The sequence below is a fragment of the Gavia stellata genome, chromosome 4 (assembly GCF_030936135.1).
Source record: "Gavia stellata isolate bGavSte3 chromosome 4, bGavSte3.hap2, whole genome shotgun sequence".
Lineage (NCBI taxonomy): Eukaryota > Metazoa > Chordata > Aves > Gaviiformes > Gaviidae > Gavia > Gavia stellata.
Window position 1 is genome coordinate 51,860,326 of NC_082597.1, and position 23,878 is coordinate 51,884,203.

General features: G+C 47.5%; 1 protein-coding gene across 2 annotated transcripts in view; it reads right to left on the reverse strand.

Moving 5' to 3' along the window:
* NTN4 (netrin 4) overlaps window positions 1-23,878 on the reverse strand; it is a 45,585-nt gene that overhangs the window by 14,223 nt on the left and 7,484 nt on the right. For both annotated transcript variants that reach the window (XM_059816304.1, XM_059816305.1), the window contains exons 2-4: window positions 12,647-12,934; window positions 3,046-3,172; window positions 1,539-1,727 (exon numbers count right to left, since the gene is read on the reverse strand). In XM_059816304.1, coding sequence (XP_059672287.1) covers window positions 1,539-1,727; window positions 3,046-3,172; window positions 12,647-12,934 — 604 coding nt within the window. The remainder of the gene's footprint in view (window positions 1-1,538; window positions 1,728-3,045; window positions 3,173-12,646; window positions 12,935-23,878) is intronic.

The window sequence follows — 23,878 nt, forward strand, 5'->3', positions numbered from 1 at the left end:
ATGGGCATGGTGGTGTGGTTTTTTGTTTGTGGTTTGTTTTGTTTTGTTTTTTGTTAATGGTTAGACTTGATGATCTTACAGGTCTTTTCCAACCTTAGTGATTCTGTGATTCTGTGATTCTGTTATTTTTAGGTGTGCAGAAGACCGCACTCAAATCAGTGCCAAAGCTTGACTTGGCTTCAATGGCCTTGGAAAATTATGTGCCTTTCCCTGATGGGAGCTGGCACCTAAAGAGCATCAGGAATTACAATCTTAGTGAAGGTAGCGCAACTGCAGTAAAAGCGCGTTTTGGAGCCTGAGGGTCCCATACAGAATTTATTTCAGTCTTTCATCCCGCCTTACCTAGCAGGAGTCAACTAATCCAGCTGCTTTTTTTCTTATTCAGCAAGGCTGAATCCATGAGAGTTATGAAAAAACTCTGATGCCCCTGCTTTGGTTCTAAGTGCAAGATTTAAACCTGCTTTTTACTAATGAGACTCTAAAACAAAAGTTCATTGCATAAGTTCTGGCAATAATTATGGAGGGAAATTATTTGATGTTTCAGAGAACGAGATTTGGGACATCAATGTACATGAGTAGGTAAAAGAACTTTAAAAAGCTGTCATTCCCCACGCAACCCTGCAGACGAAAGTGAAACCGCACACACCCTCCCAGCGCGGGGTGCAGCTTACCACCCCAGAGGGGTTTCTCTTCCTTTAAACGCAGGCGCTTCTCCTTTGGAGGTGGGAGATGTGTGCAGTGTCTCCTCAGATGACACAAGCAGGGTGTCAGTCAGATTTTTTTCTGCCTCCCATGAAGGTCCTCCTCCAGATTTGGGTCAGTGAGGAGAAACCTGGTGAAGCCGGTGCGTGGCTGTAGGTGCAGAGTGGAGAGCATGCCTGCGCCCTATTTTTAGCTGACCAGTGTAATGTGCTCAGCGCAGTTTGTGGATCCGGAGTCCCCCATGGTTAGTCACCATCCCCACAGAGGTCCCTGGGGAGCGTGGCTTTTGGATCACTGCTTTTGCTTGGAAAATATGTAATTTCACATGTGTTCGAGCCATTGCCTTTGGCCTGGCCTCCTCGGTGTCACGCCTTTTGGAATATCACTTAACTCGTGTTCCTGTCTCTCCCTCCATACCCACGTGCAGCTGCTGCGAACATGCGCTGGTGGGCGATGCTATTTATCAGCTGCACCCCTGTTGGCTGAGGCACCCCGCTTCTGGGGTTGCGGCAATCACCAAACAAGGAGAACATGCAAACATGATGCAGCTTTTGCTCTCCAAAAATAGCAGGAGAAAGTCAATGAATCATCTTTCTTCCCCGTCCCCAAGCTACAGGGATCCTTGGGATCGATTTGTCAAGAGAATCTGCAGGCTTTCGCCCTGCAAACTGCACCATTGCTTTTTGCAAACAGCGTCAATAAGGGAATTCAAAGAACTCCCTGTCCCTCACTGAAGCAAGAAGATTGCTCCAAGCAGGAGCAGGAAGATCTCACCTTTCCTTTGACACCCTTCCACTTAACAGAAGCATTGTAGTAATAAAAGGTTGATGACTTACGTTTGCAGGCGTCGGGGGCAGAGAAGGGCTTCCTGAGGTCCCGGTAGAAGCCCGGCTTGCAGCGCTGGCAGTGCTGTCCTTCCGTGTTGTGCTGACAGTTGTCGCAGACGCCGCCGCTGCGATTGCCTGATGCCAGCCACGCATCCATGTCAAAATGACAAGTGTCAGCATGCCCATTACACTTGCATGCTGAGATGAAGCCAAAGGGAACAGAAAGACTCATTAAGGCAGTGAAAGATGTTGATTTATAGAAGAGACACAAAAACCCAAACCATGTTTTGGAATGGGACACCTGACCTATCAACCCATTATTCATTCAAATGCATGAAGTATCATCAACATTTTCATCCATGCTTCCCAACCTCTAGAGGTGATGTTTAAGAAAAACTAATTTCTTTAACTCTTTTATTTCCAGTATGGCTTTCCCAGTACAAGGGCAGCACCGTGGTCAGGCCGGCGCAGGGAGACCTCCCACATTCCCTGGTCCTGCTGGGGCTGAATATTTCCTCCTTGCTTTGGAAATCAGCAGTGCCCCATACAGCATTAACCACGTGGGTGCTGTCAGGATGCTCCTTGCAGGTGATGGAGGGAAAAGGCAGGTGGAGGGGAGGTGTATGAGAGAGGGCGAACATCCCCCTTTCCCTGTGCTGGCAGTGGAGGAAGTCTGGATGCCCACACACCTCAAGTTGGGGCCCAAGTGTGATCTGTTCCAGCCACTGCACATCAAATACTGCTGGTGGAAACAGGGACTCACAGTCACTCCCTTGGGGAACATCCATACTGCAGCGAGGTGTGACCGCAGCCCACATCAGCAGGCTGATGCTAGCTTAAGCGTTGACAGCATGGTAGTCACAGCACGACGGCGCTTAGCATGCCTGCAAACCTTCCCGGGGTGGCGTGGTTAATCCTCAGCGCCCTTCTGGCCAGACTGCTGCTGTTACCGAAGCAGATCACCTTGTGACCTCTGCGGTTCCCTGCAGCCTGCACTCACCCCAAGCATCCCTCCCCGGCACCACAGAAGTAATCCTCAAACCTCCCCAGAGCCAGCAGCTCCTCTGCCCCCAGCACTCAGGGGGTGAGCAGACCCCACATCCAGCAGCAGAAGGCCATACCTCCCACAAAGGTGTTTGTCAGCGGTGCCCGTGGAGGGGACAATGCTGGCCCCCATCACCTCCAAGGCACCCTGGTGGGCTGCAGTCTGCCTGCGACAGAAGACCACATCTGAAGGAGATGCGCTTGAGTCCCACAGAAAGGCCACAGCAACAGACAACATGGTCTCATGAGGATTTCCAAGCAAGGAGCTTTGTGAACAGGGTTGTCCCCACCATACAAACATGTGGTGGGCACTGGGCAGGAGTGTGGCATTGCCTCTACACTTGCTGAGCAAACACCTGCCCGTCGCCCCAGCATCTGCTGCCTCTTGGAAACACAGGAGGAAGGTGCGCAAGGACGAAAAATTTTGCTCTGGCAGAGGCTCTGGAGACACTGTTCCCAGCTGGTTACTTACACTGACACTCTTTGGGGGCTCCAGTTTTTCCGTCGGCAGCCTGCCAAGGCTGGTCATTGTAGAGCGGGGCACAGTGCTGGCAGTGGGACCCTGCTGTGTTGTGCTTGCACATGCATTTCCCATGGACCTAGTAGGGTAAAGAGAGCAAGGATCACCCACAGCAAAGCCCAAAGAGTCTCCGGGGCACAAGCAACGCCCAAGTACAGGAGATACCACACCAGCAAGATGCTATTATATAGACTAGAAAGAGGGCTAGCACAATGTCTGTCTTGGTATCTTGAACTAGACAAACATTCTGCAGTTGCATTTTCAATTAGATTAGTATTTGCAGATCTGCATGTCATGGTACTGCATAATCACACCTTTTTTTTGAGATCTAAAAGGATCTTTAGCAGAGAGTTTCCAGCTGCAGCATGAATTTCCAAGAGAGATTAAAAAAAGCCAAGATCCAAAGCATCCTTGGGACACACTATAAAATCTTCCTCTTTTTCTCCCTCCCAAACACAAATACACCTTTGCAGCACTATAGGAATAGCACTCACAACACCTCAGCACCCAGCTCTGTGTGCACAGGCATCACCAACATAAATAAGTACAAGAAAAAAAGAAATTCAACCCCCTGAAGCATAGATATCTACTCATCCTAGGCAGAGTTTTTGCCCCACAAAGGAAGAATCAGGGATAGCAAAAAGACCATGAGTGACTATACTTGGATATCTTCATGACAGATAAGTAATTTAACAGCTAGACAGCCTAGTGTAAGGGGGTAATTAGAGATGAAAAGCCAGCGTAGCACGCTCAGTGCCAGCTGCCCAGTCAGCCACTGGCATTACTCACTCTGTTGGCAAATGCAAAGAAAACAGGATGTAGCCAGAGGGTAAGAGCAGCCCAGCAGCCCCTAGATGCAATGAAATCAAGCTCTGAAGCAGCATGGCTCTGCGGGCAAGGCTGAAGGCCCTGCCTTTTGCTGTGGAGTGTGGTGGGCAGCTACCTACCACAGCTCTTTCGGTGGCTGCCTGTGCTTGCAGCTTTACTCTGCTTGATGTTTTGCTTTTAAATACAGTTTTACTAAGAGCATTTAAGCTGCAAGTCTCTCCAGACATCTGATGTGCGGCCAGGCTCAAGGCACGACTGGTGTCCTGCGTTTGCTGAAACACAAGCTGAGCGGTGCCTCAGCACCCTGGTGCCCCTTCCTTCACCAGTTGCAGGGAAAGTGATAGAGAAAGGAAGGCAATAAACTGAGTGTCGTTCAGCTTCTCCTGCTGCTCAGTAATGAGCCGGAGACATCAGCCTGCCCTGCCAGTGAGACCCCATGCTCATGCCACAGGTTGGCCATAACACCAACGGAGCTGGGGAGCTGCAGCAGCCGCTGTCTGCCTTTGGCATTGCGAGCAACACTGGGTGGCTGTGGTAGCTGGTGATCCAGCCCGGAGCTGGGGCATGGCTTTAACTGCTACTGGAAAATGCTGCCTTCCACTCTGTTTAACTTGTGGTTTTACAAGTGTGCTCTTCCTAACTGTGTGACTTGCTGCCGACACCTGCCACAAAAAAGGTTCCTGTGAAAAACCTGAACAGTAAACAAAACGGAAGAGGACCTTGAACATGTTGTAAACAACTCCTGCTTGTTACATAGGGGCGCACCCCACCCCACCCCGCCACCCCTGCACACACTCCTGGCTAATGATGACTTTCTGATTTATTTATTTTTAATGAATAGATTTCAGCTGCTATCTCACAGGGGTCAGATGTAACCAGTACAGATAAAACTTCAAAACTGACCTTGAAAGTCCTTAAAAGACTTTTCAGCAGCAATGCAAATAGCAAAATCTTTCAAAAACTTTTCAAGTGATCCTTTCCTGCCTTATTAAAATGTCTGGATCATCAAAGCAGGAATAAGCAAAACACAGCACAGCAACTGGACTGCGTAAACAATGGAGAGATACAGACCGAGTCAGACAGAATGCGCAAGGATCTAAGCTAAAGCACAAATACTAAGATAACATCGCTTTCTATGCTATTTGGCCTCATTGCAGATACCAGTTGCTCTCACCGCAGATACTAGTTGGTCTGTCTGGCTTACCGTATTGATATATGCTTAAATGTGTGTTAATGTTTGAAAAGAATGAGAAGCAAATATAGAAAAGAAACAAAACAAATTTGCAGAGGGAATATTTAGCTCTCAAAGTGTCTTGTGTTTTCATACTTTCATTTTTCCTACCGCCTACAAAACGTTCTTCAAACTCTCAGATGCCTCTCTTTCCTAAATCAACACTCTGCAATAAAATTTCTCTCACTCTTCTATATTTTTTAGGCAAAGTCCACACACAAACCAATGTTACAGAGCTACTTTACACACATTTAAAAGCATCCAACCACATGGAAACAAATTGGTTAAACTTGTATTAGTCATGCAGTCATCTTCAGGTGGTTTTGATGGAGCTTTAACTCTTTGATGCCATTTTTGGTAGGGGTTTCTTGCAAACCTTTTGGCCATTAAGTTGTTAGCACTAAACAGGCTGTAGAAGCCTGAACCGCATCTGTGACCAGAGAAATCCATCAGCTTGTTCTTCACCAGACTGTCCCAGCTGTTAGGGTAGAGGAACCCACCAGACCCAGGATGCATGGGATCAGGAGGGGAAGGCGACCTGAGGGAGCCAGAGGGTGCCATGGTCAAAATCAAGTGGTCTCTTGGTGCTTTGGTGATCATGGTGCCAAACTAAGAAGGATGTGGGAGAAGCCTTGCAAACAGGGGTATGTCTCAGACACGGGGACTCTTGGGATTACTGGGGGGATGTGTGCCCCCCCTGCCTGTGCCCACAGCCTGCAGCCTCACCCCTTAAATTCAGCTCCCACCTTGCCAAAGCTGCACAAAGAATCAGTGGGGACTTAATCAATCAGCCAGCGGCTGCCCAGCATTAATAATATATGACTCTGAAACTCAGCAGTGCCTAAGAAACCCTCAAAGGATTAAGTGTCCCAAGATACCAGCAGAGAGCATGGCAAAACTCCCCACCGAGGACCATTCATGGTCCCAAGGCGTAAAAGCCTGCATTTTCTGAAAGCCCAAGTACTCTATAATAGAGCATGCCATGTTGCCAGAATAGGGGGAGGTGGGTGAAAACAAAACAGAAGAGAACGGGTATCCCAAGATCCTGATGTGCAGCCATTAATTTGGCATGCAGAGTGCCAAACTGCTGAATACCTGTGCGCCAAACTTCTTAATCTGTATGTGAAGTCTAAAGAAAGAGATTTTTAAAACTTAAAAGACAATATCAAATCAAGCAAATCAAGCCAGCTGGTGATTAGAGAGTCCCCGTGGCAGAGCAGGGCATGATGCTCCTCATATTGATCGCTTGTAAATGTACAATGCACCCAGGAGGGAAGGGAATGAATGGTCTGTCTGAAAAGATTAAATAATAACAGAATAATGCAACTCCGACTTCTGCATAACGGCAAGCACAGGACCAGCAGAGAGGCCTGTGGGTGCGGGCTCCCCAGCTGACTTGGCAGGGCTGGAAACCTGCTCCTGAGGCCAGTGCTGAGCACCCGTAGGTGCTGCCACAGCCTGGGTCAGAAGGAGCCATGCATTCCTGGTCCTTGTTGCAAGGGTGCTGCTTTGCTTTGCAGTCTCCTTTCTTCCAGGGGTTGTCACAACTAGATGGATTAGCATCTTCATCAGATGCTCCCTCCCAAGCCCAAATCCTGCCGTGGGTCCCACACCCTCTCTGCAGGAGCTGCTCAGCTCGGTGCGGGCTGGGATGGCCATTCAGTGGCTCAGCCTGCCATGCATTCTTTGCAAACCTGTGTGCCCCTGCTTGTCATGGGGCAAGAGACTTGTAATCTCAGTGGGACTCATGTCTGGGTGAGCATCCATGGGTGCATAGGACGTGATGGCCTGTCTGGCCCCACTTCTGCATCGGATGCAGCCACTTGGAAGCAAGCTTTGGAAAAGGCAGCTGGGTTCCCAATTTCCACAGTGCCAAATCTTTACAGTGGCGTTACTCAAACAGGCTGGACACTGAGAAAACTCTGCCTCTGCAAGGTCCCCCTGGGTCCCATGGTAGCCCTGACCCCTCTCAGCCAGGCAGAGCAGGGCACAGACCTGCTAATCATAGAATTACAGAATGTTTTGGGTTGGAAGGGACCTTAAAGATCATCTAGTTCCAACCTCCCTACCATGGGCAGGGACACCTTCCACTAGACCAGGTTGCTCAAAGCCCCATCCAACCTGGTCTTGAACACATCCAGGGATGGGGCATCCACAGCTTCTCTGGGCAACCTGTTCCAGTGCCTCACCACCCTCATGGTGAAGAATTTCTTCCTAATATCTAATCTAAATCTACCCGCTTTCAGTTTAAAGCCATTACCCCTTACCCTATCACTACATGCCCTTGTAAAAATGAACAAGCTAAACAGCTAAATGGCCCATCTCAACTGAGAGAGGGGAGGGAAACGGGCCCTTTAATAACTTGTTTCTCAGTGCAACTGTTTAGTTAATACCTTTTTTACCTATTCCTTTTTTCCAGAAATTTAGTGAAAGTCAGACCTAAGTGCTTCAAAAACCTTGCCTCAGGCTGATGTATTTATTCTCTTTCAATAGCATTATAATGATTACCCCCCAAAAGAGCTATGCTTTAAACATCTCTCCATCCTAGCTTTACTCCATTGGAGAAAATCTTTTTTCTTCTACACAATTCCAGCATGACACAAAAGATTTTTATGCATCAGAAACAACAAAAGAAGGTGAATATTAGCAAGCCCTTTCTTGCAGCCTATAGGCAGACAGGTATTTTTTTTACTTGTAAAGAAATACTGTGACAGCTGAAAATAGGAGAAAGAAAGGAGAAGAAGAAGGGGTAATAGAAGGAAAAAAGAAGCGGCGGCAGGTGAAAACCAGCCAACAGACTGTCTACACCGGGCAAAATTAATGCCCATAAGAGCTGTAGGAGGGCCAGATGCAAGACTGTGATGCCCTGTAAATTCCCTGTCATGCTGGGGAGCGGCTGGGAGCTGGGGCTGAGAAACCAGCCCGGCAGCTCTGCTGGGACCCAAAGTAGAGCAGGGAAATGATGTACCTGGCCTCGGGGATTTCTCTGGCATCTCAGCACCTTTCCTAAGGCAGAATGTGACCCCCACGCATCGACAAGGGAAAGAGGACATTTTTTTCCTCACTTTTCATTCACCTCGATTTACATTTAACAGTAAGGCATACACTTGGGTCATTCTGGAGAATCGCTAAATACACAAACACAATTCCCAGTACGTCTCACTGCTTTAAGCATTCACACGGCTCTTGACTCATTTAAGCGGCAAAGCTTTCTCATACCATTTTTCATTTTGTCAAGCGGTCTTTACATCCCAGTTCACTTTCACACTGTTTCCCTTCTAAGCTCAACAGCCCTGTCACAACGTCAGTCATTAGAGGGCACAATGCAAACAGTGTTACAAAAGTTGACTTCTGTAAGATAAACGAGTGACTGATTTCTCTATAGAAAGGCAGTTGCTAGGGCATGCTTCCTTCCAGAGCCTTTTGTTGCTGAATTATAACCTTCCAGCGCTTCCTTTCAGATTGCATATACATGGGTATTTTTCTTTAGTTGAATCTTATAAAATAGTTTCCTCCCTATTTATCATGTTCCAAAATGTTGAGCAGTGAGAAAGAAATGCTGCGTTGAGGGAAAAATGCTTTCAGTCACCTGTTATGAATTGATTTATATTGCAAGAACTCACCCACTACATAGAGTCCAACACAAACGCCCACTAAAAGAAAATCAGTATCCCGAAGACCTGATAGTCTAAATAGGCTAAATAGCTGGGAGGGGCAACCACTTTTAATAGAATTTCTTTCTTGGAACTGCTCAAATTGTATTTTCTCTATTCTTTTTTTTCTTTACTTTCATGGAAAATGGGCACGATATCAGCCTAAAGGAAAATCATGGCATTCAGGTCAAGTATCTAATGATAGCTTTTAAACTGTGTTGCACTTGAGCCACTGTGCCAATTTTAGAACCAATGCCTACTGGCTGCTGTCAGCACGTGGGGAGGTATTCTTTCTCAAAGAACCAGACAACCAAATTTATGCATGAGAAAAATTCTCATATCCTATCTCATTCTTGTGAAAGAATACAAAGCTTGTTGTCCAGGGTGTGGGGGGCTGTCTGGTGGGGTTTGTTTAATTCCTTGTACAATAGGCTTCTGTCAGTGCTGCTGGAGAAGACCTTCAGCATCTTTTGATGTCACTGGCATGAAAACAATTTATAACAGGCACTGGGTTGGCCACATGGGAAGGGGGAGGAATATTCACCCTGCCCGACTATACAGAAGTGCTTTAGCACGGTAGCTTAGTCTACCTGGGATCCCAACCATACCGTATTCCCCTCTGCCCTTTCACAGCTATGGAAGGAGCTGACTAACTTGGATACATCAAACACATGCCTAAAATTAGGTGAGGTATATCTGGGGTGTAGTGCCTAATTGTTAGGCAGCTGCCAGAAATCAAGTTCAGATGCATTCACTGATCAGGTTCCTGAACTGGTTTGTCTGTTCAGCCTAGAAAATAACGCCCAGTTCCTGGAAAAGTCCTTGACTGACACTGACACAGCACCTTGGACTACTAAAGAAGCGTATAAACGTAATAGTGGTGAGGGCACAGAAACAAACCTCTTCTCTTACCAGGTCTTGGCTATTGCTTTTTGCTGTTGGGGCTAATGTGAAAATTTTTTTTCTCACAGCAAATGTTTGGACTCTGTAAAGTCCACCTTTGCTCTGACCTGACTCAGAAGGATCACAAAGGAGGTTATCCCACCCCAGTGAATGCAGCTAGAGCTGCTTCTGCTGGGGTGGAAGGAGCCCCTCATTGTCCACAAAGCCACTCTGTTCGCATCTCACTCCCGTGCCCCAAGGATGTCCTGGGTCAGTGTTATCTCATGGCCAAGCTGGACTTCTAGCCTCCCTTCAGCCACTCCTCACACACGATGGCCCAGCTGTCAAGAAAAAATGCTTCTAATGATAGGAATCCTGTGGCAGTGAGCCGGGCCGATGTCCCGAGCTGAGTGGAACATCCTGGCCCCTGGGTCAGGCTCTGGTACCAAACCCACCTGGGCAGCAGCCACCAGCATCCTTGCATCCCCACGTGGCTTTGTCAGATCCTCTCGGGGTGAGATGGCTGAAATGCTTTTCGTTGCTTTGCGAGATCTGCCCGAGACTTGGCATCTATGCCCAGTGCTGCCAGGACACCCTGGCTTGCTACCCAGAGCAGCCCAAGAGAAAAACAAATATATCACGTCCAGTTCTTCCACTGGCCAAGCAGGGACTGAAACTAAGCCTGCAGTTAGGATTTTGCCTGTGGGCTAAGACCAAGTAGGGCATTAAGAAAACTTGTATACACTTTTTTTGGAAAAGTTTTTTTTTTTTTTAAAGGATATTAAACTTGCTTAAATTTTGATGTTACCTCTCTAACTTAGGGGATATTCTTCAGGAGTGCTCTGGTCTAAACAAGCATAAAAACAGAGCCAGATTTTATAATCATATTGTGAAATGGTAGTGTGCTTCCAGCTTTTGTTGCCTTCGTTTTACAGTGAAGGTTCTGCTAAAACCCCATGTAGATACAATTACATAAAGACGAGACTGAAGTCCCCATCTCACCCTTGAATGACTGACCATAATTCTTCAGAATTATCTTTTGTGTGACTTTTTCAGGTGAAACGTACAAAAATGCTCCCTCTCTGAAATCCTGCTCTCTTTTCAGAAGTTTCTCTGACTTCTCCCAGCTAAGCAGCCACAGACCCAGCAATCTTTCGTCCCTTTTCTGTTCATTCACACACATGCGTCTTGCTGTCATCTTGGAAATAATCTTCTCTTCCCATCCTGAAGCAATGCACTGGCAAACCCCAGCCTGGTATGCAGGAGTGGGGTGCCACCGCAATCCCTGAATCGCAGCAGCCTCACGCCAGGCAGGAGCCTGGCACAGACTGGTCTCAGCCCCAGCTGCCCTGGTCCTATGATGGGAAAAGTGGTATTGGGAGAGGAAACATCTTACCATTCTCTGAACCTCCCTGCAAACCATGGGTCTATGTCACCCCTACACCGGCACATCCCTTATGGGACATGCAGAATAAGCTGTAAGGCACAGTAAAACGGGTCAGCCTCACTGCAGAAACATCACCTTTGGGACTCCTGCCCCATACACATTTATAACGGGAGTTGAATTTTCAGTCCCCTCGGGACCATCTCAGGGGCCTGTTGCTATTTCTTGCTCTGGTTTTCAGTGTGATTTTGGCACTTGATTCCTTCCCACAGCACTGCTTGTTTGTTACCTGTGCACTATGGTTTCCATAGGCTATAGCTGTACCTGGCGTGTATTTGGCTGCAGGCTCTGTTACAACTCTCAGTGGTGCTCCGGGGCACGCTCCCAAGCAATTGTATCCCACTGAAATAATCCTGAGCAAACAGCTCCTTTCAAAGACTTTCGCACAGGGAACATCTGTGGAAAGCAGAGCAATGCTACTTGAAATAGCTGTATCAATCATAGCACTGCATGCTTTTAAATTGGTATATTTTCAAGATGTTGCAAGACTAGCTCTATTAGAAGGGAAACATGCTGTCTGCTTCATGTCTGAGACCATAATTTAAGTGAAATGAGAGTTCCCCAAAGAGCTGGACAGATGCCAGACCTCCTTACCTCAAGTAACTGCCTTACGTTTTTTTATGATCTTTCTAACATTATTCAGGGCAATATGTTTGACTGTCCTGCCTTTTCCTACTGCTCCTCTGCCAGCAAAGCCAGGACATTCAGAGCCAGCCAAGACAGGCAGAAAGGACAAGATGTGTTGGGGGCAGCGAGACCAGGGTATCCCCAGGCTGGGAGGGTGCAGGCACACCATGCCGCAGGCGACCAACACATTGGCTGCTGCTGTGCCCATGCCCTCCCCAATGGGTTAGCGGCTCTCATTTCTCTGTTATGTGGGAGGACTGGGGTTTAGGTCTTGGTCAGTCCCAAGGGATTTGAGCTCAGAGCTCTTGTGATGCGAGTCCCCTCAAAACTGGAGCGCAGTGTTTTTATCTGGAGAAAGGTATTGCAAAGTGCAATGGAAATCCTGGGAGTGAGATGCAAACCCCAGCTCTTCTGCCTCTCAGTTTAGAAGCCAACCCAGTATTTGAGGATCCTCCAGAAGCAATGGCAATCACAAGATCCCTAGTACATTCAAGGAAGTTCTCCTCCCTCTATGTCATCAAAATGCCTTGCATTTATTATCTTTTAGGTATTGTGTTATTGAGAGTTAGCGTTTGGGGGAAGAAGGGAGTCAGCAATTTTAGTTTATTTTAAGGATCCACCTGAAATAAATAAACTTAAATTACTGTGGAGCACCCTTGAAGGATGACCGTTCTGGTGGACCCTACACCGAGGCACAAGGGAAGCCCAGCATCTCAGCCTCAGATCACCTCCTTTGTAAAGACTGCTTTTGCTCACTGTGCTTGGAATTCAGGGCATCACATGTCAAATAGCACATACTTGGATCTATACCATACTCTATACTGTTCCCTGCTATTCTTAAAACTCTGCTCTCCTGCAGTGCAGTCATTGTTGGGCGCACATACATACCACATGGAAAATGCCAGCTGCCTTGATGGGCTTGAATCCAGCGACGGGGACACAGTGGTCAGCGTGGCCATTGCAGAAGCAGCTGCCCTTCACGATAAAGTCATAGACAGCGTAGTGCAGGGACGGCGGGGGCTGCAGGGGCCGGGGTGCTGGGCCTGACGGGAGGCAGGGGCAGCCCTGCCGCTCCAGCAGCCGCACCCGCAGGTTGGTGATCTTCAGCTGCGCTTGGGCTTCCGCGCTGTACGGGTCCTCCGCATCATAAGGCGGTGACAGGGCTCGGTATATCACCTAGGCAGAGAAACGCAGCAAGGGAAGCAGAAAGGAGGATGTCAGCCAGCCCTGTGGCGGGCCGGGGGGTGGGATGGCAGCGGGAGCATCCCCCGGGAGCACGCATCAGGCTCTCCTGATGCTCTTCCCCCTCCACAAGCGGCGGGAGCAGCAAACCCACCTCCACCCCACTGTGCGCAAAATGACCCCCTATGATTCCCTAAGCCCCTTTCCACACAAAGTCTGGACCCCATGGGTGTCAAGTGACATTTTGCCATTGACTTAAAGCAGAGGTCAGTGCCGCTGGTACGCGGCATGGCCCAGTGCAGGGACCGGCAGTCCTGCAGGTGATGCTCAGGTGGGGGACTCTTCATTAACCTTCCCTCCCCCAGAATGGGTGTATTTTTTAACAAATAAAGTTCAGATTTCCAAATATTTGGCTCCTATCAGTCCCAGGCTGCTTCCTAGTGGAAAAGTGATTAGGCGTGGCAATTAGTGAGAGCAAGCTGATAGTCGAGAAAACCAAGGTAAGAAAGAAAGAAAAGTGGAGGCTTCTGTTGTTCAAACAAATACTTACCAGTCAGTCTTTATTTTAACTTGGGTTTTAACTTGATTGAATAGGTAAATATTGGCTCAAGCTGAAAATTGAGAGCGCTAGATAAAAATAACTAATTTTCTTGAAGAGGTTTATTTTAAACTTGGTGGTCAAGCTGCCTACAGTGTGACATCAGAAACAGCATATAATTCACGTAACTACTATTGGCATAAAATGACGCATTTACAACACATGTATTAGTTACTGGTATATTTAACTTACAGTGGGACCTTCTAAATAGTTAAATAGCTCTTCATTGAGTAGGCGCCGAAGGCTCAATGAACTACAGTATTTGTAAGGAACAGTTCAATCAGTCACTTGAGGCATGTTTGAGGGTGTGACGCAGCCTAACAGCTTGATGCACTGCTCCCAGCAGCAGCTTAAAACCTTCTCAAACCACCCCACTGCCCAGGTGATAATCACTCATGCCACCTGAAACACTGGCCAGCCTCCTGTGGACAGCAAGGATGTACATTGCACCAAAGGGTGATCACTGTTTCTTGCCAGGAGGTGCTGCGGGGTGCCTGGCAAGACGCAGTGGGTGAGCCCGCCAGTGCCGCTTATGGGGATCACAGCCTCCTCTCCCTAAATCCAATCCTATCAAAGGATGTGGCTGATAGGCTTCAGCTGATGAAGGCTTCCCTTTTATTTCACCAGGACTCATGTATCCTGGAAATAATGACCCTAGTGCTGCCAGCTTGCCTGCCCGCGGGCTTTGCGTGCCAGCTGCTGCCTCCGCCAGCCCCACCACTGCTGGCACCGCTCCTGGCCAGGACTTGGCTTTTCTCCAGAGCTGCCAAGATCCAGCCGGAGGAGGCTTTGTCCCGGCCTGGAAGGAGATTTAGAGCTCGTTTTGGAGCTGAATGGTGAGTCCCATCGGCCTGCCAAGCACAGTTGCTACCAGCATGCTGGTGACAGCGGGGCTCAGGCGTGCTGGTGCCAGATGCTGGGTGCTGGCAAGCATGTCGCGGCTGCAGCCCTGCGCCGCCATCCTGCAGATCCTCCCTCCCAAAGGTATTCCAGCATCTTCTGCCAGAAAGATGTCAATAAGGGAGAAGGTTAACCGGGAGAGGTGGTCAGAGGGCAAGGCTGGTGAGTGGTACACCTCTTGTGCAGAAGTGTTGAGTCTGATGAGGGGTATTAATAAACAGTAACACATTTCAAAAGGTAGTGTTTTTTCTCCTTTCTTTCAGGAACATACAGAGTTTTTTCTGCTTTCCTAAAATAAAAATATCAAGCAGATATTAACAGAAACCCAAGTGAACCTAACTATCAGGCCCTGCACCTCTCCCCAAGGCTTCTAATTTACCCAAACTTAAATTAATGCAATTCCGATCACATTTACTCGTTAATGGCTTTGTGAACACAAGATGCTTTCAGATATGGAAAGAAAATTCCTTGGGAAACATCCAAACTGGAGACATTGATTTCCTTTTAGTGGAGATAATGGAAAATGCTGCGCTGAGAACTTTCAGTAAAAACTAGCAGTTTGGGTTCCTTGCGATTACATAAATTGCATCTCAGAGAATTCTTTGTTCGTCCTGATTCGGATGAGAGCGGTGAAGGACATACATAAAGAGGAACAATTTATGCTAGATGCAGCTGCAGACTTTCTTCTCATCGTTTTCAGTTTTTCTTGTTTATCTATTCCCTTTTAATGCACGTGACCGATGCTTGTAGCTCTAGTAAAGAAAATTGCAGCAAGGAAATCAATAACCCTGAGCACCTTCACGCCAAGAGAGTTAAATCTTGCCTGTGTGGAATTCAGGGGGAGTTATGCTGCTGATTTCAATGGAGCCAGTATTCCTGCTCAGGCCCTAAAATGTTACAAACATTTCTTTTTATGGCTACTTGAAAACAGTGATGCTAAACATGAGCCCTGTCTGTAATTCCCAGGGGCTGCAGGCTCTCAGCCGCTCCCACTGGCTGCCCTGTATCGCTCCGGCTGTGCCCAGCAGTCCTGGCCCCAGCTTCGGAGCCACACTGCACCCTGCAGCAGTGCAACATAACAGGGTCAGCCTGGTCTCAGTGCTGCCAACACAGTAAACACCCTCATCCCTCTGTCCCAGACGCTAGTAGTTCTGTTTTAATAAAATACAAACCCGTCATTATAACATGTAGGATGCCATACAAATAGCAATTCTCTGCTCTGCAACAGCTGATTGAGCTGGAGGCCCTAGAGGCTGCATAATAAGGTCAAGGAGGTGTTTCCCAGCAAAATTTCCCTGTTCAGTTGTTAACCTTGCTGATATCTCGGCAGTCAGCACATCACTGGGGTCACACTGTGCTCATACAGCTGTTATGGGTCTGCACCCCTGTGCTACCCAGCACCTCGGCCCCATGTACACACATGGGCGGGTAACAGCTTTCCTGCTTTTACCTCTCCTTGGACTTTTCCATGCAATTGTCCCACTGATAGGACCGTCCCTGCTCTGCAGCATCCCATGTATGAATGAACCATGGTTTGCACAGCAAACCTGACTGGGTTTTCACACCTACAGTTCTGCCGGCAGCCCCTGGCCACCACAGTCAGAAGCCTCCTCAACCGAAATATTATTTAGCTTTAATGGCACGGGGGAAGCATGTAGGCAGGATTTGAGAAGAACACACTGCCAACATGCATGTGTATCTGACGATGGGGTTTTGCAAGCCCATCATCTCCCTGGTGTCATCAGGCAGGACTTCCTCTGATCAACTCTCTTGGGCCAGCACTCCCCAGCCACACTGGGATGCTCGTGGTGATGTGCCCAATCCACAGCCACCATTTCCTCTTCCCAACAGTTCCCCAAAGCCCTCCAGGTTTATTTGTTAAAACCACACAGAAAACGTGTGCCTGGCTCAACCAGCAGGGACAAAAACTCCCCAGTGGCTCTGCCACGGTGGTCACAGTCTTGGCACATGTCATGTCAGCTTTTTAGCCATTGGGGCAGCCCCTCTGCCAGATGCTATAGGGGGACGGCAGTTCCCTCCTGGCCCCCAGAGAAGTCATTGGCTGGAGACCCATTAAGTCCATTACTCTTCCTATCCCAAAAGCACTGGAAGTCATGCCCAAGGGTCCTGACAAAGACAGCTGTCTTGTGATTACATAAAGGAGATGATAAACAACTCGATGAGGTACAGGAGAACATCCTTTTTGATAGATGATGCCATTCCTGTTTTCACAGAGCAAGGCCTCTGCCAGGAGAAAGTACCACCAAAAGCAAGGGAATGTACCCACCCCCTTGGTAAAGGAGCAATGGCAGCAAAGTCTGGCCATTCGCCTGCAGTGAGCCTCTCCAGAAAGCACCCCAAGGTGACCAGATCTCCGGCTTTCCCACTCAAGTCTGTCTGCATGCAGGTGTCTAACTGACAATATGTTAAAGCCCAGCATTACAATGTTGGGTAGGCAATGTGACTTCTCTTGGTAGTCAGCACCACGTGTGATATAGCAAAGGGTGGGAGGCCTGGATCCTTACATCAGCAGCTCTATAGTGCATGCACTAATCCAAATTTTCTATTTTGTAGAACAAGCAGGAAGCAATAAATTGAAAACCCACAGTACTTCTATGTTAGACATGCCATAATATGTCCTGTCAGAAAGGTATTTTCATTCCCAGTGCTGCTAGCTCAATATAAATCTTATGGTATTTGGGATTCTTCTTAAACACAATCCCAGGAACTGAATCATTATCTCAGCTTCCATTTAAAACTAAGTATCTAGCAGTATCTCATATCTGAGGAGCAAATGTCACAAACCAGGTGGAAAATAAAAAGAATCTCTGTCTTTAAAACAAAATACCAGTATTTGGGGTAATGCTACTTCCACATCACGTGGAACTATGCTGTTGGATCCCATGTCCTACAAATGTGACATCTGCATGAAGCACCATCGATAGAGAAGTGATTTAAAACTTGCATGAGGATTTTTTGGTGGGGGATAAGTCTCTCTACACAGCCAAATAGGAACTGTAGACTGCAATCCCTGAGTGAGTAATGCTACTGCTATGCCTTGAGAGGGTCGGGTTCTCCTGACCCTTCTGGTGGGGTGCGCGGCAGTGGCAGTCCCAGGGGAGCAGGAGCAGAGAAGCTGCCCTGCAGCGCCTTGCACATGCCATGGAGTAAAAATATTCTGCTCTTCAGCCAGATCACTCTGGCTGTCTGTAGTTTGGGCACATCATTACATAGAAACCCTCTAATAAATTTCCACAGCATTTCAATTTCCTTATGGGCTGTCACGAGCAACTCTTGCTCTGTTGATTACTTCACTTTATTTTGTCTTAGTGGAGCAAGAAGCTTTAGCTACTTGCCATTCCGCAGATGCAGTAATGTAGCCCTGTATATAAATAAAACGGCATCCATGAACATGGTGCACTCAAGTAACCGCTTGCACCAAAATGACCTTGATTTATAAATACATAAAAGTCCCTTTGCAAGAAGTACCCTAGTGTGTTTACACTCGAGAGGCGGTGAAAGGACATCTTTATATATATCCACAGTGGGAAAGAAAATGCTAATGAATGATGCTGAGAGCAACAAAATAGGCTCTGAAGTCAAAGTTGACTGAGGAAGTCAACAAAACCAATGAAAGATTTGCCGCCAGCAAAGCCTTCTCAATGAGTCATGGGTGCATCTTGGACCACTGGAGCCTCTACCCGCCACAGCTGCAGGGGCCCAGACCGCTGTCAAGATACAAGTGTCCACAGCGATAAAATGGGGCCCTTTGGGTTGCAAATGCCCACAACATTGAAAAAGTACAAGTGATCCACAAGAAGCTTCTTCCTCACTGACCTTCGGGAATAGCCGCAGCCCCCGTGCACGTGACCCTTCCCTGGGTCCTGGTGCCCGGCTAGAGGCACAACGCTCCAACCTCCAACCAGGAGCCTGGCCTCTGCCAGAGTTTCTCCCCCTGAGCCTGGAAGGCATCAGGAGATGGTTCACAAAATGACAACACCAGTAAATTACAGACAGAGGGAATAAATGGATGGGAGACTCAAGAATTGTATACATATGGGAACAAGCCAACAAATGGGAATACAGCAGAAATAAAAGCAATAAACAAATATTAAAAACGTAACCATATTTTTATTTGGTTGTAAATGAAAACCAAGGTAGTAACACTGCATGAAGTGGTCCGTGGTTTCTTTCCAAAAAGTTCTCCAGATAAAAGAGATTGATGAACTCTACCCTGTCATCTGACCCAGATGCATGAGAATGCATCTATAAGCACTCTATAATAATGACCTATCCATATTAGTGATTGACCTATTTGGCTCATGGGCATTTGATAAATTCAGTACTGGTTTCTTTGGGTTTTGCTGGTGATTTTATTCTTTTCAATGTATTTTACAGGAACACAGGAAAAAATATAAGAATAAAAAGAATGTAAGGTTTACTGGCTCTCCAACTAGAGAGACAGCAAAAGCAATGAGGGACGTGCACCACCATACAACAGGGCCTGTGATGTCTAGGTAACTGTTTAACGGAAAAGTTAAAGTTTGCATTAGGAGTCTGCAGTGTCTCTTGGTACGTAGGCACTAAATGAATGTGGCTAATTGGCCTGTATTATGGGGCCCTGTTGAATCTCCGCGTCACGGGAAGCTATCTGGTTCTTTTAGTGTCTGGACAACGCTCTGAAAAGGTAGGCAGTAAAGGTGGTGGTGGAGCTCTGCCAGTGCACCCTGGACCTCATCCCTTTGCATCCTGAACCTCATCCCTTTGCATCCTGAAAAATTTCCCTCAAGCCCAGCAAGTGGCCGAGGCTAGGCACCGCCTGCCAGGTGCTGGGGCTGAGGCGAAGGGGAGCCCTCATACCCCACCTCCCGGCCCCTGGATTTCCAGCTGTGTGCTCAGCATCACCTCACGTCTATTCATCCTCTCAGGCCCCGGCTGTTGCTTGCAGCCGCATGCAACTGCAGCTCAAGCTGAGATGCTCCATGCTGTACCTGCTGCCCAGTACACCTCTGCCACCCCCAGCCACTCCGTGCCTGTGCCCTGGCACCCCGCACCTCCCTCCACAGCCAGCCCAGCCCGTCCAACAGCCCAGGCCCTCTCCCATAGAGACTACCCAAAATTGGCAACCGCTTTCAGCCTTGGCTGGTCTTGTTTGGAGAAGCTTAGCCGGGAAATTTTATTGGGCCAATTAAGCTTTCCTTCTCAATAGATGTAAAAGTTAAAAGTAATAATTTCTCTTGGTAAGCATTACAGAAAGCTCACAGAGGGAAATAAGGCTGATTTGTAGAAATGGGTAATTTAAAAAATAGTAACAATGATGCGACATGTGTGTGCCCACTGGGGCTTTCTGTAACATCAACCTGCCACGGTGTCTGATTTCAACTTCCACCCAAGAAACTGCATCATCACCACAAAAGCCTGATTAGACTCTTCTTTTTTTCACTTGCAGAGGGAATCCGATATAAATGTAGCTGCGGAAAACCTGCACCAGCCAGGTGCTCCTGGATCAAAGACAGTGTCCCCACACCTCCTTCGCTCATCCCTGCTTGGTCACCTCTTCTTGGTGGTGCAGAGGAGCCTTGAGGCTGACTGCTCTGTGCTCATCCCCTTACACCTTTCAAGGAAAGAGTAATTAAGCCTAATTAAGCCTAACATCCAATGCAAGAAAGACTGAGGTGAGACTGTCTTGCTGTACCTGTGAGGATGGCTTGACTTTCAAGGTTTGCTGTGCCAAGTGGCGAGACTCACGCCACAACAATAAATCCTATTTGGTACCTATGGGGAGCAGCGACAGTCCTACCTGCCCCGATGCCTTTGGGGACCCCTTTTTACAGTGGGAAGCCTCAGGCACAGAAGCTGCCTGGTTTAACGGGGCTCCCTCAACCCTGCCAGTGCTCAGGTGCTCCATCTGTCAGTTGTATGGTCCAATCACCAGACCTAGTGCTTACAACAAGCAACGTATTCCCTGCTCACATACGTCCTCTGAGAGAGACAGATGCTCTGCAGATAGGTTTTTCTTGTCTTGTCTTGTTTTTCTTGTCTCCCAGTTTCAGTATTGAGGGTTCAACCCCATGCTAGCATTTACTCTCCCAGTCAGTGTTTTAGTTTCCAGGGATTTTCTGCATCAGTGTGGTCAACTTCTGCCAAGCTCTCTTCCTTGGCTTTTCCCAGAGGGGAAAGCTGTGTCTGCAGAGGAGTGTTTCGCTTGTGAAGCCTTCCCAAATCTTTTAGGTTAGTTCCCTACTGAAATAGGCCTTATGCCTATTTCTTATGCACTGCATGTGTATCTATGCATCTGTCCATCAGTCCATCCTAAAAGCTTTTGAAACCGCTGGCTAACTTCAACTACGTTTGGGAGATATATCTTAAAGGCCTTAAGCTCCTGAAAGTTTTATGAAAACAATCTTGTTCCTTCACAAAATCAAGCCTGATGGACTCCTCCCCCTGTGAAGAAGCCACAATGCTGGTACCTTCTATTGACAAAACAGACCTATTTGATGCATTACCACACCAAGCAAAAGAGTTTTTAAGAGAGAAATCCATGCATATCTCTGTGCTGTGTTTATTGTGATGACCCTAGGCTAAAAAAAGACTTTTTGGCAGATGCTGTAAATAATTCACATGGTGTGGGAAGTTCATCAGCCTAAACTGGGCAGGTGTCACCCACCAGCTCCTCTAATATACTTTGTTTTTCTGCCTGTCAGACCAAGTAGACTGCAGGGAAGAAGAGCCTCTCTTTTTCTCACAGAGGTCTAAGCATCCCCTGCATGTGCACACTCATGGTGCACACTTCAGCATCACCCTGGTGAGACGAAACGGCAAGAGAAATTGGGAAACCTGCCTCGCCACTGCAGAGAGGTGACCGTCAGAGACACTAAGGTCAAACTGAGCAGTGGAGCTTGTCTTTTGGGTCACAGTGTGAAGCACTCTGTCCATGTCCCTAAGCGATGGTGACAGAAACCCGCTGTGTACCACCAATGCTAGCTCCTAAGCTCCTCGAGATGCTGGAGAAATGTCACTCCATTTTGGCCCATGCCTACAGCCCTTCTGCAATCTTTTACAGCACATAAAGCAAGGCAAATAATCCCTTGTCTCACCGTCCAAAAGTTAGGCAATCTTACAAAGACTTCAGGAGGAAAATCCAACTATTTCAAATAACTGGCCCTTGTGGGGGCCTTGGCAAGTTAATTTATACCAAGGCAACTTTTATCTTTTGGGAAACTCAAGGAATTCTTCTGCCATTCTCAAAAGCAAGAAGCTTTATGGGATGAGCTCCTGCTCACACGCAGCAGCCAGCTGGTGAGGGGCTGGGAAAGGCATAAGGAGAGCTAGGCAAGAGCCTTGGGATTTCTCCAGGATCCTTGACTTCTCTGGCAATAATCAATCAGACGAGAGCCATCTTCTCAGCTTTCTTTTAGCATCCAGCTGCACAATTTCATTGGATGAAAATGAAACAGTGCTAGGTCATGCCTGTCTTCATGCAGACGATGATCACAGAAGTAATAATCTTACCAGAAAAATCTATCTCCAGCTCAAAATAGCTGAAAACATTTGGATTTCTTCACCTCCAGTTAACAGTGCTTCTCCAAGAAGTTGCTAGTTTATTCCACAATGTCATTATTTTGCCGAATCACTACTTTCACTCATCAAACTGATAGAAATGCTCAGTTCTTGGCTCACAAAACCCTCCAGATGCATGATATAATTGGCTATGCACTATAAAGGAAAATAATTATTGCTTTTTTCTCATCTTCAGATCACCATTTCCAAGGCTGCACTATCCTGCATAGGAAAATGAACCAGCACATTTCAGCTGATGATATGAAGTACTTTGACGGATCAGCAAGAAAGATGGTGTTTAAATACTCTTCCCTCCAGCAATTCCCCTCCTTTCCCTATCCCCACAAAGATTTATGTTCTCAGCCTTGGCCTGTCAGCAGTACTTGTTATGCATATGGAAGACCAAGAAAACCTGGAGCTACCTCTAAAGAACCAGACAGAGAACTGGACTTGCTTGTTTGTAGGCAGGGCTGTAAGAAAAGCTGGCTCATTCCTCAGAGCTGCAGAATAACCCCTTCAACAGTTTCTGAGCATGACGCACCACTGCAAAAGCCTGCAAGGCAGCAGGTTGGTGTTTCAGCAAGGATGCCTGTGTCAGTACTAGAGATCAAGGGGACTTCTTTCAGCCTAAGAGTAACCCAATTTCATTAATATTTTTCAATTGCTCTTGCCTATAATGAAAAGGCTTTTTGTCTATAGAGCTGGCTGCTTAAACCATCCAGTTACCATGAGCTACACTTAATTCTGGGAAGAAGAACACCTGTCTGAATTATATGTAAATACACATAGTCAAAAAGGCCATGAGAAACAGCACTGCTCTTTCAACTCATGGCTACAGATTTTGATGACAGCAATAAGGGACGCTGCACAGATACTGGTGATAGAGAGTCATGGCATATGTGTCTAGTAAGTTTGTTTTTGGACATTAACTTCTTTTCTTCCTGGAAATGTTGCCCAGGGAGAATTTGAAGACTTTACCATTCGTGCTGGATTTTGAACGTTGGTAGACTGGATATCTCATGCCAACACCCATTGTGCATGGCAATTCATCTCAGATTAAGTCCCCATGAGCTTTTGATACAAAACTTCTGAGATGTGTTGATTCACTGCTTTAGGTTACACACTTCCTGTGTAACTGGTTGTATCCAGAAATCCCAAAGAGAAGCATGGCAGCCCTACTTTCCAGACAGTGAACTGGGAGCTGAATAAGCAAGTCAGTCCTCCCTTCATGCCAAAAATGGACTGTGAAACGAAGCAGTGGGGTGCAGTGCCTGAAGAGAGGCTCTGGCTGCACCGCTAAAATCCCGCAGCACTTTTCTCAAGGGAAGCAATAGTCCCGCTAACAAGGCCAGATGCCAATTTAGAGAATTAAATTCTGCCTACCCAAATTCCTCTTGTTTCATGTGGGTACAGTCCTCTTCACTTTCTACATAAGTAGTTTGGAAAGGGTCTCCTGCAGCCCTGGGACTCATTCCCTCCTGCTGCTGGCAGCCTACAATATACCGCCTTTCACAGACTGGTCAAGCTCACTCCGAGGAATAATTTGTTTTAGCCATAATTGGAGGTCGATCCAGAAGCCCTGATCCGCAGTTGTTAGAAACTTTCTGTTCTAAACAGAGGACCACCGGTACGCACTGTTAAACACTGGCTATGCTCCATCCCAGGGGCAGCTGCATTTCAGGCCAAGTGGAGGGCCAACCTCCAAGTGTCAAAAGCACTGGGAAAGCCAGGGAGAAAAGGAGATGATGAGACCTTCCTGCGGGCTCGCTTGCAACTGGGGAAATCATGCAGAGGATCACCAGGCAGGCTGGAGGAGCATCTTGCCCGTCGCATGCCCTGGTCCTTCAGAGATGCTGAGCACCCGGGAGGCCCAGCAAAGG